The 16,186-nt window shown below is 50.3% G+C and overlaps 1 protein-coding gene across 15 annotated transcripts in view; it reads right to left on the reverse strand.

The window, feature by feature from the left end:
* Positions 1-7,319: 7,319 nt before the first annotated feature.
* LOC110517366 (LIM domain only protein 7) overlaps positions 7,320-16,186 on the reverse strand; it is a 47,606-nt gene continuing 38,739 nt past the window's right edge. For 10 of the 15 annotated variants that reach the window (XM_090206908.1, XM_090206904.1, XM_090206901.1 and 7 more), the window contains 5 exons: positions 13,805-13,988; positions 12,855-13,118; positions 10,937-11,045; positions 9,002-9,104; positions 7,320-8,113 (listed from right to left, as the gene is read on the reverse strand). In XM_090206908.1, the coding sequence (XP_090063034.1) occupies positions 8,091-8,113; positions 9,002-9,104; positions 10,937-11,045; positions 12,855-13,118; positions 13,805-13,988 (683 nt within the window). In that variant the 3' untranslated portion in view covers positions 7,320-8,090. The remainder of the gene's footprint in view (positions 8,114-9,001; positions 9,105-10,936; positions 11,046-12,854; positions 13,119-13,804; positions 13,989-16,186) is intronic. The other 5 variants (XM_090206909.1, XM_090206906.1, XM_090206905.1 and 2 more) reach the window with 1 other exon arrangement.

Raw genomic sequence — 16,186 nt, forward strand, 5'->3', positions numbered from 1 at the left:
GTCTGGGCCTTTGGCTTGTTGTAAACACTCCCAACTTGTTTATTTAGAAACTGAATTTTAGTTTCCCCCAAGTCAATACTTTTCATGGTCAGGTTTCGGGGGTCATGGAGATACTGTGGGAATGATGCAGGATGTGTTGTGTACAAAACCAACATCATTATCATACTCAATCATCATACCCAGTTTCTCTCAGTCTACAGCAGCATATCTGTTCAGGAGACTAAGAGACCAGACCAGTCTACAGCAGCATATCTATTCAGGAGACTAAGAGACCAGACCAGTTAATTCAGTCTACAGCAGCATATCTATTCAGGAGACTAAGAGACCAGACCAGTCTACAGCAGCATATCTATTCAGGAGACTAAGAGACCAGACCAGTTAATTCAGTCTACAGCAACATATCTATTCAGGAGAATAAGAGACCAGACCAGTCTACAGGTTAATTGGTCCCTGTCCAACTGTCCTCGCGTCTCTCTTCTGGAGACACAAGGGGAATTATATAACGAGGTCAAAGAGTAACATGTTTCCAACGGGAACAGAACAGCATGTACTTCATGTACTTCATGTACTTTAACATGTTTCCAATGGGAACAGAACAGCATGTACTTCATGTACTTCATGTACTTTAACATGTTTCCAATGGGAACAGAACAGCATGTACTTCATGTACTTCATGTACTTTAACATGTTTCCAATGGGAACAGAACAGCATGTACTTCATGTACTTTAACATGTTTCCAACAGGGACAGAACAGGATGTACTTCATGTACTTTAACATGTTTCCAACAGGGACAGAACATAATGTACTTCATGTACTTTAACATGTTTCCAACGGGGACATGTACTTCATGTACTTCATGTACTTTAACATGTTTCCAACAGGAACATGTACTTCATGTACTTTAACATGTTTCCAATGGGGACAGAACAGGATGTACTTCATATACTTTAACATGTTTCCAACGGGGACAGAACAGGATGTACTTCATGTACTTTAACATGTTTCCAACAGGGACAGAACAGGATGTACTTCATATACTTTAACATGTTTCCAACAGTTGTTTTTGTCACCAAATATCCATCACCTATAAACAACCCTGATCAAGAGGAACCGTTTAACAAACTGCCTTGTCTGTTGGTTGTCGAAACTGCCTTGTCTGTTATATTTTACATGCACAAAGACTAGCCGGTTCTATCTCTCTCTCCGCCCAATAAAGGGCATTCCTTCCCTTCAACGTTCCTTCACCTCAAACACTAACCAGAGGCATATCACATGACTGGATTCAAAAACAAGTCTCCTTTGAAATATTCCTCTCATCTAACTCCTAGGGGGAATTCTGGGAACTTTCCAGCATAGTATAGTAGGTCTGCTTCCCAAACGGCACCCTATACATACATATATATATAGCATTATAGGTCCGGGTCAAAAGTAGTGCACACTAGATAGGGAGCCATTTGGTACGTACCCTTAGTGACCACTTCCTCCTGTTCCTGTAATTTCCCAGTTCTTCGTCATATTTGGGATTTCCATGGGCACCGTATGGGCCTTGGCTCAAAGGGAGTGCACTATATCGGGTGCAGTGAGCCTTTTAGGATGGAACCACAGTGTTGTAGAGCTGGAACCTCTGGTTAAACCCCGAGTCACCACCACAGTGTTGTAGAGCTGGAACCTCTGGTTAAACCCAGAGTCCCCACCACAGTGTTGTAGAGCTGGAACCTCTGGTTAAACCCCGAGTCACCACCACAGTGTTGTAGAGCTGGAACCTCTGGTTAAACCCCGAGTCACCACCACAGTGTTGTAGAGCTGGAACCTCTGGTTAAACCCCGAGTCCCCACCACAGTGTTGTAGAGCTGGAACCTCTGGTTAAACCCCGAGTCCCCAATCAGTCACACATTATACTGTTTCCATTTTCGTGACTTCCTTCTGTCAAAGGCCTTCATTTATTCAAGCTCCACTATCAAGGTTTTTCCAGCGCCTCACGACATCGTTATGCTGAAACAACTTCCTTTTCATAAACCACACAAATACACTTAATCACTGCTTGAAGGAAAATTAATTTCAGTAGAAAGAGAAAGCACGTAATAGCATCTGTATTTAAGCTGGAGCAGAGCAGAGATTGGACCCCAACCCCCCATGGAGGCTGGACCCTAACCCCCATGGAGGCTGGTCCCTAACACCCATGGAGGCTGGACACTAACCCCCATGGAGATTGAACCTTAAACCCCATGGTGATTGGACCTTAAACCCAATGGAGATTGGAAATTAAACCCCATGGAGATTGGACCCTAACCCCCATGGAGGCTTGACCTTAACCCCCATGGAGATTGGACCTCAACCCCCATGGAGGCTGGATCCTAACCACCATGGAGGCTGGATCCTAACCACCATGGAGATTGGACCTTAACCCCCATGGAGATTGGACCTTAACCCCCATGGAGATTGGACCTTAACCCCCATGGAGATTGGACCTTAACACCCATGGAGATTGGACCTTAACCCCCATGGAGATTGGACCTTAACCCCCATGGAGATTGGACCCTAACCCCCATGGAGATTGGACCTTAACCCCCATGGAGATTGGACCTTAACCCCCATGGAGATTGGACCCTAACCCCCATGGAGGCTGGACCTTAAACCCCATGGAGATTGGACCCTAACCCCCATGGAGATTGGACCTTAACCCCCATGGAGATTGGACCTTAACCCCCATGGAGATTGGACCTTAACCCCCATGGAGATTGGACCTTAACCCCCATGGAGATTGGATCTTAACCCCCATGGAGATTGGACCTTAACCCCCATGGAGGCTGGACCTTAACCCCCATGGAGGCTGGACCTTAACCCCCATGGAAGATGGACCTTAACCCCCATGGAGGCTGGACCTTAACCCCCATGGAGGCTGGACCTTAGCCGCCATGGAGGCTGGACCTTAACCCCCATGGACCTTAACCCCCAACCCCCATGGAGGCTGGACCTTAGCCGCCATGGAGGCTGGACCTTAACCCCCATGGACCTTAACCCCCATGGAAGATGGACCTTAACCCCCATGGAGGCTGGACCTTAACCCCCATGGAGGCTGGACCTTAACCCCCATGGAGGCTGGACCTTAACCCCCATGGACCTTAACCCCCATGGAAGATGGACCTTAACCGCCATGGAGCATGACCCCTAACCCCCATGGAGAATGAACCCTAACCCCTATGGAGATTGGACCCTAACCCCCATTGAGATTAGACCTTAAACCCCGTGGAGATTTGACCTTAAACCCCCATGGATGCTGGACACTAACCCCCATGGAGATTGAACCTTAAACTCCATGGAGATTGGACCTTGAACCCCATGGAGATTGGACCCTAACCCCCATGAGTTAAAGGGGAGGGAATGTGGTTCTAACCTGCATCTATCTAGTCCTCTGTTTCAGACCTCCTCATGGTCCCCACTTTATCTAGTCCTCTGTTTCAGACCTCATGGCCCCAATATCTAGTCCTCTGTTTCAGACCTCCTCATGGTCCCCACTGTCTAGTCCTCTGTTTCAGACCTCCTCATGGTCCCCACTGTCTAGTCCTCTGTTTCAGACCTCATGGTCCCCACTGTCTAGTCCTCTGTTTCAGACCTCATGGTCCCCACTCTGTCTAGTCCTCTGTTTCAGACCTCATGGTCCCCACTCTATCTAGTCCTCTGTTTCAGACCTCATGGTCCCCACTGTCTAGTCCTCTGTTTCAGACCTCATGGTCCCCACTCTGTCTAGTCCTCTGTTTCAGACCTCATGGTCCCCACTCTATCTAGTCCTCTGTTTCAGACCTCCTCATGGTCCCCACTGTCTAGTCCTCTGTTTCAGACCTCCTCATGGTCCCCACTGTCTAGTCCTCTGTTTCAGACCTCATGGTCCCCACTGTCTAGTCCTCTGTTTCAGACCTCATGGTCCCCACTCTGTCTAGTCCTCTGTTTCAGACCTCATGGTCCCCACTCTATCTAGTCCTCTGTTTCAGACCTCCTCATGGTCCCCACTGTCTAGTCCTCTGTTTCAGACCTCCTCATGGTCCCCACTGTCTAGTCCTCTGTTTCAGACCTCATGGTCCCCACTCTACCTAGTCCTCTGTTTCAGACCTCCTCATGGTCCCCACTCTGTCTAGTCCTCTGCTTCAGACAGAGGACTAGATGGAGATAGTGGGGACTGTTTCAGAGAGGAGAGTGAGATGAGGAGAGAGATGAGGACAGAGGAGAGGGAGAGGAAAAGAGGGAGATGAGGAGAGGGAGAGGAGGAGAGGGAAATTAGGAGAAAGAGATGAGTGGAGGAGAGAGACATGAGGAGAGGAGAGATGTGGAGTGAGAGGAGAGAAGGCGATGAGGAGAAAGAGATACTGACATCATCCCTCTGTACTGACATCAGACTCAGGTGCCTGACCTCCAACCAAGATATTAATAACATCACTCATAGTCAATTGGATCTATAAAGACATCAACAAGATAGGGGGATAGAAGAGAGAGGGGAGGGGAGAGGTGAAAGGAGGGAGAGGGAGGAGAGGGAGATGAGAAGACAAGAGATGAGAGAGAAGGAGAGGGAGAGGAGAATTGAAAGAGAGGGAGGTGAGATGGGAAGGGGAGAGGAGAAAGGAGAGAGAGGGGGAAAGAGATATGAGGAGAGGGCCCATTGCTGAAAGATGAACCAGTCTACTGTATTTGATTTGGTTCATTAAATCATGACTGTGTGTTCGTACGTTGTGTATGTCTACGCTGTGTGTACGTGAGTTGTGATCAGGATAAAGATTCCCAGAATCAGAAGGAACACATGATTTAATGCACCCTATCAAACAATTTAACTTGTTTTCAACTTCAGTGAGTACCCTCTCCACCTTCCTCCACCTCCCTCGAAACCCCCTTCTCCCTCTCAACTACCTCCCTCCTTCCCTCCCTCTCCACCTTCCTCTTCCTCTCCCTCCATCTCTACATACCTCTTCTCCCTCTACCTCCCTCCCTCCCTCCTCCTCCTCTCCCTCTCGCTCGCTCCCTCCCTCGTCCTCTCCCTCTAGATGGCTCTTCCACCTCTCCTCTAGATTCCTCCTCTAGATGGCTCCTACTATAGAACAGACCAGACGGGGTAGCGGTCCACTACTACAGACCAGACGGGGTAGCGGTCCACTACTATAGACCAGACCAGACGGGGTAGCGGTCCACTACTATAGACCAGACCAGACGGGGTAGCGGTCCACTACTATAGACCAGACGGGGTAGTGGTCCACTACTATAGACCAGACGGGGTAGCGGTCCACTACTATAGACCAGACGGGGTAGCGGTCCACTACTATAGACCAGCCGGGGTAGCGGTCCACTACTATAGACCAGACCAGACGGGGTAGTGGTCCACTACTATAGACCAGACCAGACGGGGTAGTGGTCCACTACTATAGACCAGACAGGGTAGCGGTCCACTACTATAGACCAGACCAGACGGGGTAGTGGTCCACTACTACAGACCAGACGGGGTAGTGGTCCACTACTATAGACCAGACGGGGTAGTGGTCCACTACTATAGACCAGCCGGGGTAGTGGTCCACTACTATAGACCAGACCAGATGGGGTAGTGGTCCACTACTATAGACCAGACCGGGTAGTGGTCCACTACTATAGACCAGACGGGGTAGCGGTCCACTACTATAGACCAGACGGGGTAGCGGTCCACTACTATAGACCAGACGGGGTAGCGGTCCACTACTATAGACCAGCCGGGGTAGTGGTCCACTACTATAGACCAGACCAGACGGGGTAGTGGTCCACTACTATAGACCAGACAGGGTAGCGGTCCACTACTATAGACCAGACCAGACGGGGTAGTGGTCCACTACTACAGACCAGACGGGGTAGTGGTCCACTACTATAGACCAGACGGGGTAGTGGTCCACTACTATAGACCAGACGGGGTAGTGGTCCACTACTATAGACCAGACCAGACGGGGTAGCGGTCCACTACTATAGACCAGACCAGACAGGGTAGCAGTCCACTACTATAGACCAGACGGGGTAGCAGTCCACTACTATAGACCAGACGGGGTAGTGGTCCACTACTATAGACCAGACCAGACGGGGTAGTGGTCCACTACTATAGACCAGACGGGGTAGTGGTCCACTACTATAGACCAGACGGGGTAGTGGTCCACTACTATAGACCAGACGGGGTAGTGGTCCACTACTATAGACCAGACGGGGTAGCGGTCCACTACTATAGACCAGACGGGGTAGCGGTCCACTACTATAGACCAGACGGGGTAGTGGTCCACTACTATAGACCAGACGGGGTAGTGGTCCACTACTATAGACCAGATGGGGTAGTGGTCCACTACTACAGACCAGATGGGGTCTAACCCTGTCTTTCTGCCCCTGAACAGGCGGTTAACCCACTGTTCCCCAGTAGGCTGTCATTGAAAATAAGAATTTGTTCTTAACTCACTTGCCGAGTTGAATTAAGGTAAAGTAAAATTAATAAGAAACTGCCATCTAGTGGTGAAACACAGCCATGACAACCAAGTAAAATTAATAAGAAACTGCCATCTAGTGGTGAAACACCGCCATGACAACCTAAAGGGACATCCCTGTCCAATTTAACCTTTATTTAACTCAGCAAGTCAGTTAAGAACAAATCCTTATTTTCAATGACAGCCTAGCGGGGAACAGTGGGTTAACCGCCTGTTCAGGGGCAGAAGGAACGATCTTGCAACCTTTTGGTTTCTAGTCCAACGCTCTAACCACTAGGCTACCTGCCTCCTCTACACTCTAACCACTAGGCTACCTGCCTCCTCTACACTCTAACCACTAGGCTACCTGCCACCTCTACACTCTAACCACTAGGCTACCTGCCGCCCCTACACTCTAACCACTAGACTACCTGCCTCCTCTACACTCTCACCACTAGGCTGCCTGCCTCCTCTACACTCTCACCACTAGGCTGCACTGCCGCCCCGATAGTCACTGTCCGTATTTAGAATACACAGATTAAATGCTCAACACCTGGTCCTTTTTATTTACAAACATGAAACAGTTTAGAAGGTAAATTCCTTTTAAAACGAGGCCCCTTTATACATCCGTGAGTCATACAACAAGCCTCCCTGCTTCCAGAGTCCACCAACCGCAGAGTTTCAGCGACGTGACCATCAACATGTGGAGAAGTCCTTTTTCTAACACTTGTTTGAGCTACTAATATTTTAGACATCTCAAAAAATGAAAATACAAAATTAAATCTTAATAACATAGTTCAACCAAACAACATAAATCTAACTTTCTTTTTTTAAGGTAGAGATTGTCGACGAAGAAAACAGAAGTATGTCAAATACAACACTCACATTTATTAGATTCATTTAATAGAGCCTCATTTATCAATTCACGTCATCAACAAGAAAAAAACAAATCCCAATTGTGATTTAAAACTCCCTATAGCTCTTAACTACACGTGTCCAGCTATTGTTGTGGATAGCCATCGATTGCATATTAAAAGCTACAGACATGTACAGTAGTTAATTAACTAGGAAGAACGCCAAAACTGATTCTTAGTCAGAGACATAGGGTATGTGGACATGTACAGTAGTTAATTAACTAGGAAGAACGCCAAAACTGATTCTTAGTCAGAGACATAGGGTATGTCAACATGTACAGTAGTTAATTAACTAGGAAGAACGCCAAAACTGATTCTTAGTCAGAGACATAGGGTATGTCAACATGTACAGTAGTTAATTAACTAGGAAGAACGCCAAAACTGATTCTTAGTCAGAGACATAGGGTATGTCAACATGTACAGTAGTTAATTAACTAGGAAGAACGCCAAAACTGCATCTTTGAGACATGTCCCAAACGGCCCCCTATTCCCTACATAGTGCACTACTTTTGACCAGAGCCCTATGGGTAGTAGTGCACTATGTAGGGAATAGGAAGCCATTTGAGTCACAGCCAATAGTATAAATCGGTACATTGTTCCCTAAAAGAAAGGTCAACCAGCTCTAAATACGTGGTCAACACGAGGTCATAGTCAAGATCTCCACCGTCGTGTTTGAGGTTGATGTTGTCGTCGTCTCTTCCTCAATCTGCTGCAATGCATTCTGGTCACAGGGAGGTGGCAAGGTGTGCTGAAAGGTTGATAAGAGAACATCTGATTATGTCTGATCTAATAAAACATCTAATATAGTAATGACACATCATCTAATTACAGACTACTAGGACAGGACTTCCAAAATGACAGGCCCGTCTTCTCTAAATAGACATTCATGTCAGGTATGTTCTCATTAAAAAGTTGCAGTGAGAGCAGGTGGACCAGTAGAACGGGCCAGCAGGGTAAAATGAGGTGCAGTGAGAGCAGGTGGACCAGTAGAACGGGCCAGCAGAGTAAAATGAGGTGCAGTGAGAGCAGGTGGACCAGTAGAACGGGCCAGCAGAGTAAAATGAGGTGCAGTGAGAGCAGGTGGACCAGTAGAACGGGCCAGCAGAGTAAAATGAGGTGCAGTGAGAGCAGGTGGACCAGTAGAACGGGCCAGCAGAGTAAAATGAGGTGTAGTGAGAGCAGGTGGACCAGTAGAACGGGCCAGCAGGGTAAAATGAGGTGCAGTGAGAGCAGGTGGACCAGTAGAATGGGCCAGCAGAGTAAAATGACTTGGATACACAGAGCAGGTGGACCAGTAGAACGGGCCAGCAGGGTAAAATGACTTGGATACACAGAGCAGGTGGACCAGTAGAACGGGCCAGCAGGGTAAAATGACTTGGATACACAGAGGGGGTGGACCAGTAGAACGGGCCAGCAGAGTAAAATGACTTGGATACACAGAGCAGGTGGACCAGTAGAACGGGCCAGCAGGGTAAAATGACTTGGATACACAGAGGGGGTGGACCAGTAGAACGGGCCAGCAGAGTAAAATGACTTGGATACACAGAGGGGGTGGACCAGTAGAACGGGCCAGCAGGGTAAAATGACTTGGATACATTCTTATCGGACTCCTTTATGTTCTGTATAAATGACTTACACTTGAGTCGGATGTAGCAGGGGTCACAGTAAGGCTTCCCGTTGCTGATTCTGATCTGGGCTCTGACCTCTGACCCTCCAAGTCGGCACCTGCAGTCCACACACTGAGGGAGAGGAGAAGATGGACTGTGAATCAGGAGAATCAACTAAAACACTGATTAGCGTCATTCAACCAATGATTACCAGCCCTTCCACTGTGGCGAGAGAGTTAGCTTTACCAGCCCTGCCACCACAGAGAGAGCGTTAGCATTACCAGCCCTACCACCATGGAGAGAGAGAGTTAGCATTACCAGCCCTACCCCCGTGGAGAGAGAGAGAGTTAGCATTACCAGCCCTGCCACCGTGGAGAGAGAGAGAGAGAGAGAGAGTTAGCATTACCAGCCCTGCCACCATGGAGAGAGAGAGAGAGTTAGCATTACCAGCCCTGCCACCGTGGAGAGAGAGAGAGTTAGCATTACCAGCCCTGCCACCGTGGAGAGAGAGAGAGAGAGAGAGTTAGCATTACCAGCCCTGCCACCGTGGAGAGAGAGAGAGAGAGTTAGCATTACCAGCCCTGCCACCGTGGAGAGAGAGAGAGAGTTAGCATTACCAGCCCTGCCACCGTGGAGAGAGAGTCTGCTACAGTGCCCAGGTGAAGCCAGTCAGTCAGTCTGCTACAGAGCCCAGGTGAAGCCAGTCAGTCTGCTACAGAGCCCAGGTGAAGCCAGTCAGTCAGTCTGCTACAGAGCCCAGGTGAAGCCAGTCAGGTCAGTCTGCTACAGTGCCCAGGTGAAGCCAGTCATGTCAGTCTGCTACAGAGCCCAGGTGAAGCCAGTCAGTCAGTCTGCTACAGAGCCCAGGTGAAGCCAGTCAGTCAGCTAGTGCCCAGGTGAAGCCAGCCAGTCAGTGAGCTACAGTGCCCAGGTGAAGCCAGTCAGTCAGTCAGCTACAGTGCCCAGGTGAAGCCAGTCAGTCAGCTACAGTGCCCAGGTGAAGCCAGTCAGTCAGCTACAGTGCCCAGGTGAAGCCAGTCAGTCAGCTACAGTGCCCAGGTGAAGCCAGTCAGTCAGTCAGCTACAGTGCCCAGGTGAAGCCAGTGTGGTCAGTCTGCTACAGAGCCCAGGTGAAGCCAGTGTGGTCAGTCTGCTACAGAGCCCAGGTGAAGACAGTGTGGTCAGTCTGCTACAGAGCCCAGGTGAAGACAGTGTGGTCAGTCTGCTACAGAGCCCAGGTGAAGCCAGTCAGTCAGTCTGCTACAGAGCCCAGGTGAAGCCAGTCAGGTCAGTCTGCTACAGAGCCCAGGTGAAGCCAGTCAGGTCAGTCTGCTACAGTGCCCAGGTGAAGACAGTGTGGTCAGTCTGCTACAGAGCCCAGGTGAAGACAGTGTGGTCAGTCTGCTACAGAGCCCAGGTGAAGACAGTGTGGTCAGTCTGCTACAGAGCCCAGGTGAAGACAGTGTGGTCAGTCTGCTACAGAGCCCAGGTGAAGACAGTACGTCAGTCTGCTACAGAGCCCAGGTGAAGCCAGTCAGTCAGCTACAGAGCCCAGGTGAAGCCAGTCAGTCAGTCTGCTACAGAGCCCAGGTGAAGCCAGTCAGTCAGTCTGCTACAGAGCCCAGGTGAAGCCAGTCAGTCAGTCTGCTACAGAGCCCAGGTGAAGCCAGTCAGGTCAGTCTGCTACAGTGCCCAGGTGAAGCCAGTCAGTCAGTCTGCTACAGAGCCCAGGTGAAGCCAGTCAGGTCAGTCTGCTACAGTGCTCAGGTGATGCCAGTCAGTCAGCTACAGTGCCTAGGTGACGCCAGTCAGTCAGTCTGCTACAGTGCCTAGGTGACGCCAGTCAGTCAGTCTGCTACAGTGCCCATTAGCTCATGCTGTGAAGGGTGATTGAGTGTGCTGACAGGTTTTTTAGAGGACCTCTCCTCCAACCAGGTGAATGGAGGTCCAGACCAGACTCTCACCTGAAAACAGGCCAGGTGGAAGCAGAGGTTCAGGGTCTCAATGACCATGGCAGCCCCTCTGCCCATAGGACACACACACACTGAACACACCTGACGAGAAGTCAGCACTCTGGAGGGAGAGAGGGAAAAGGAACACACGGGAAGAAATCAGAGGGACCAGACTGATCCACAAGGTCTGGGGGAACATCCATTGAAAAGGTGTCCTCCTACTAATGCCTTGGTATACGGCTGGACGATGAGTTTCAAGTTCACCAGGAAGATAAAACTGAAATTGGGTTTTTATTTTCACAAAGTCCCTCGTGTCTAATGTATTATGATGACTTATTGTATATGCATGAAGCCTGTTCTCTGTTCCAGAGACTGTTTATCATGCATTCATCCTCGTTACTAATGCTCTCATTCTCCTCTCTGGGATCAGACAATATGAGGAGACTACAGCACTGAAACTCAAAGATGGTGGATTTGGAAAGTGTTCACACCCCTCAACTTCATCCACATTTTGTTACATTACAGCCTGCCAACATGATTTCTTCCTCAATCTAAACACAAGACCCCATAGTGACATCACAAGACCCCATAGTGACATCACAAGACCCCATAGTGACATCACAAGACCCCATAGTGACATCACAAGACCCCATAGTGACAAAGTGAACACAAGTTTAGACACTTTACAAACACAGAAACACCTTATTTACATAAGTATTCAGACAATTTGCTATGAGACTTGAAATTGATCTCAGGTGCATCCTGTTTCTATTGATCATCCTAAAGATCTGTCTACAAGTTGATTGGAAGTTCACCTGTGGTAAATTAAATAGATTGGACATGATTTGGAAAGACACCTGTCTATAAGGTCAGAGCAAAAAGCAAGCCATGAGGTCGAAGGAATTGACCGTAGAGCTCCGAGACAGGATTGTGTCGAGGCACAGATCTGGAGAAGGGTACCCACAGCATTGAAGGTCCCCAAGAACACAGTGGCCTCCATTCTTAAATGGAAGAAGTTTGGAACCACCAAGACTCTTCCTAGAGCTGGCCGCCCGGCCAAATTGAGCAATCGGGGGAGAAGGGCCTTGGTCAGGGAGGTAACCAAGAACCAGATAGTCACTCTGACAGAGCTCCAGAGTTCCTCTGTGGAAATGGTTGTCCTTCTGGAAGGTTCTCCCATCTCTGCAGCACTCCACCAATCAGGCCTTTATGGTAGAATGGCCAGACAGAAGCCACTTCTCAGTAAAAGACACATGACAGCCTGCTTGGAGTTTGCCAAAAGGCACCTAAAGGACTCTGACCCTGAGAAACAAGATTCTGGTGGTGGCAGCATCATGCTGAGGGGATGTTTTTCAACGGCAGGGACTGAGAGACTAGTCTGGATCGAGGGAAAGATGAACGGAGCGAAGTGCTCAGGACCTCTGACTGGAGTGAAAGTTCACACAGCCAAGACAACACAGCAGTGGCTTCGGGACAGCTCTCTCGTCATACCCAAGAAGACTCGAGGCTGTAATCGCTGCCACAGATGCATTCAACAAAGTACTGATTAAAAGGGTCTGAATACTTAAGTAAATGTGTCATCTTTAATAAACGTGAAAAAAATGTTTGTCATTATGGGGTATTGTGATGTCATTATGGGGTATTGTGGTGTCATTATGGGGTATTGTGATGTCATTATGGGGTATTGTGGTGTCATTATGGGGGTATTGTGATGTCATTATGGGGTATTGTGGTGTCATTATGGAGTATTGTGATGTCATTATGGGGTATTGTGATGTCATTATGGGGTATTGTGATGTCATTATGGGGTATTGTGATGTCATTATGGGGTATTGTGTGTAGATTGATGAGGGGAGGAAAAAACGATTTAATCCATTTTTGAACAAGGCTGTAATGTAACAAAGTCAAGGGCTCCTGATTGGTCCATTACCGGTGGTGCTGCTGTGAGACGGGTCGTGATTCGCCGGTGGCGGGTTCCTCTCCGGTGTTGGGCGGGGGGGAAGATGTGCTGAAGGGGCGGGGCCAGGTAGGGCTGTGCTTCTGGGTCCCGTTGGAGTAACCCCCCAGGGCCACACCCATGCTGTGCCGGGAAGAGGGGGCGCGGTACGGGGCGGCGAAACCCAGGGAGGAGTGGGGGCGTTGGGGGTTAGAGAGCAGGGTGGTGGAAGAGGGAAGGTTGTCCAGAGAGTCGTACCTGCCGAGAGGACAGATGGAGAGGTCAAATAACAGGTCACGTAGAGAGAGGTACAGTCCAAATGGCACACTCCCCTCCTACCTCCTTATTGGGTAGACAACCCCCCTCCTACCTCCTCATAGGCCCTCGCTGGTTAATGGGTTGCCAACCCCCCTCCTCATAGGCCCTCGCTGGTTAATGGGTAGACAACCCCCTCCTACCTCCTCATAGGCCCTCGCTGGTTAATGGGTAGACAACCCCCCTCCTACCTCCTCATAGGCCCTCGCTGGTTAATGGGTAGACAACTCCCCCTCCTACCTCCTCATAGACCCTCGCTGGTTAATGGGTAGACAACCCCCCCTCCTACCTCCTCATAGACCCTCGCTGGTTAATGGGTAGACAACCCCCCCTCCTACCTCCTCATAGACCCTCGCTGGTTAATGGGTAGACAACCCCCCCTCCTACCTCCTCATAGACCCTCGCTGGTTAATGGGTAGACAACTCCCCCTCCTACCTCCTCATAGGCTCTCGCCGGTTAATGGGTAGACAACTCCCCCTCCTACCTCCTCATAGACCCTCGCTGGTTAATGGTTTGACAACCCCCCTCCTACCTCCTCATAGGCCCTCGCCGGTTAGTTGGTTGCCAACCCCCCTCCTACCTCCTCATAGGCCCTCGCTGGTTAATGGGTAGACAACCCCCCTCCTACCTCCTCATAGGCCCTCGCCGGTTAGTTGGTTGTCTGTTGTCAGAGGTGGAGCGTTGTCGTATCCAGCTGTTGTCGGTCAGCAGAGCGGTCCTCTTCCTCATCTCGTCCAGGATCTGTTGCCTCTCAGCCTCTACTAACGACATGCTCTGAGGAGGCTTCCTCCTAGCGACCTCCCTGGCAGCGCCTAACAACCAACCAGAGAGCAGAGTCACGACGGTATGACCAATCATAGTGCGTACAGAAAGACCAATAAAAAGGACAGTCATTTGAGCATTGTCCAATGAGTGAACAATATTATTCCAACGACCAATCGGTGAACCCCTCTATCACAATACAGAAAGGTGAGGAGTAATTACCCTGGGCCTCGGCTAAATGAGGACTGGTTAGTCATTACCCACCCCACCCCCCTGGGCCTCGGCTAAATGAGGACTGGTTAGTCATTACCCACCCCACCCCCGTATCCCTGGGCCTCGGCTAAATGAGAGGACTGGTTAGTCATTACCCACCCCACCCCCGTATCCCTGGGCCTCGGCTAAATGAGGACTGGTTAGTCATTACCCACCCCAGTCTCCCTGGGCCTCAGCTAAATGAGAGGACTGGTTAGTCATTACCCTCCCTGGGCCTCGGCTAAATGAGGACTGGTTAGTCATTACCCACCCCAGTCTCCCTGGGCCTCAGCTAAATGAGAGGACTGGTTAGTCATTACCCTCCCTGGGCCTCAGCTAAATGAGAGGACTGGTTAGTCATTACCCAACCCAGTATCCCTGGGCCTCGGCTAAATGAGAGGACTGGTTAGTCATTACCCACCCCAGTCTCCCTGGGCCTCGGCTAAATGAGAGGACTGGTTAGAGTAATTACCCACCCCAGTCTCCCTGGGCCTCGGCTAAATGAGGACTGGTTAGTCATTACCCAACCCAGTATCCCTGGGCCTCAGCTAAATGAGAGGACCGGTTAGAGTCATTACCCACCCCACCCCAGTCTCCCTGGGCCTCGGCTAAATGAGAGGACCGGTTAGAGTCATTACCCACCCCACCCCAGTATCCCTGGGCCTCGGCTAAATGAGAGGACTGGTTAGAGTCATTACCCAACCCAGTATCCCTGGGCCTCAGCTAAATGAGAGGACTGGTTAGAGTCATTACCCAACCCAGTATCCCTGGGCCTCAGCTAAATGAGAGGACCGGTTAGAGTCATTACCCACCCCTGTATCCCTGGGCCTCGGCTAAATGAGAGGACCGGTTAGAGTCATTACCCACCCCACCCCCGTCTCCCTGGGCCTCGGCTAAATGAGAGGACCGGTTAGAGTCATTACCCACCCCACCCCAGTATCCCTGGGCCTCAGCTAAATGAGAGGACTGGTTAGAGTCATTACCCACCCCACCCCAGTCTCCCTGGGCCTCGGCTAAATGAGAGGACCGGTTAGAGTCATTACCCACCCCACCCCAGTATCCCTGGGCCTCGGCTAAATGAGAGGACTGGTTAGAGTCATTACCCAACCCAGTATCCCTGGGCCTCAGCTAAATGAGAGGACTGGTTAGAGTCATTACCCAACCCAGTATCCCTGGGCCTCAGCTAAATGAGAGGACCGGTTAGAGTCATTACCCACCCCTGTATCCCTGGGCCTCGGCTAAATGAGAGGACCGGTTAGAGTCATTACCCACCCCACCCCAGTATCCCTGGGCCTCAGCTAAATGAGAGGACTGGTTAGAGTCATTACCCACCCCACCCCAGTCTCCCTGGGCCTCGGCTAAATGAGAGGACCGGTTAGAGTCATTACCCACCCCTGTATCCCTGGGCCTCGGCTAAATGAGAGGACCGGTTAGAGTCATTACCCACCCCCGTCTCCCTGGGCAAGGGTGAATGAGAGGACTGGTTAGAGTCATTACACACCCCACCCCCGTCTCCCTGGGCCTCGGCTAAATGAGGACTGGTTAGAGTCATTACCCACCCCTGTATCCCTGGGCCTCGGCTAAATGAGAGGACTGGTTAGAGTAATTACCCACCCCAGTATCCCTGGGCCTCGGCTAAATGAGAGTACCGGTTAGAGTCATTACCCACCCCTGTATCCCTGGGCCTCGGCTAAATGAGAGGACCGGTTAGAGTCATTACCCACCCCCGTCTCCCTGGGCAAGGGTGAATGAGAGGACTGGTTAGAGTCATTACACACCCCACCCCCGTCTCCCTGGGCCTCGGCTAAATGAGGACTGGTTAGAGTCATTACCCACCCCTGTATCCCTGGGCCTCGGCTAAATGAGAGGACTGGTTAGAGTCATTACCCACCCCACCCCCGTCTCCCTGGGCCTCGGCTAAATGAGAGGACCGGTTAGAGTAATTACCCACCCCAGTATCCCTGGGCCTCGGCTAAATGAGAGGACCGGTTCGAGT

Source organism: Oncorhynchus mykiss, chromosome 18, assembly GCF_057628025.1.
Source record: "Oncorhynchus mykiss isolate SJ-2025 chromosome 18, ASM5762802v1, whole genome shotgun sequence".
NCBI lineage: Eukaryota > Metazoa > Chordata > Actinopteri > Salmoniformes > Salmonidae > Oncorhynchus > Oncorhynchus mykiss.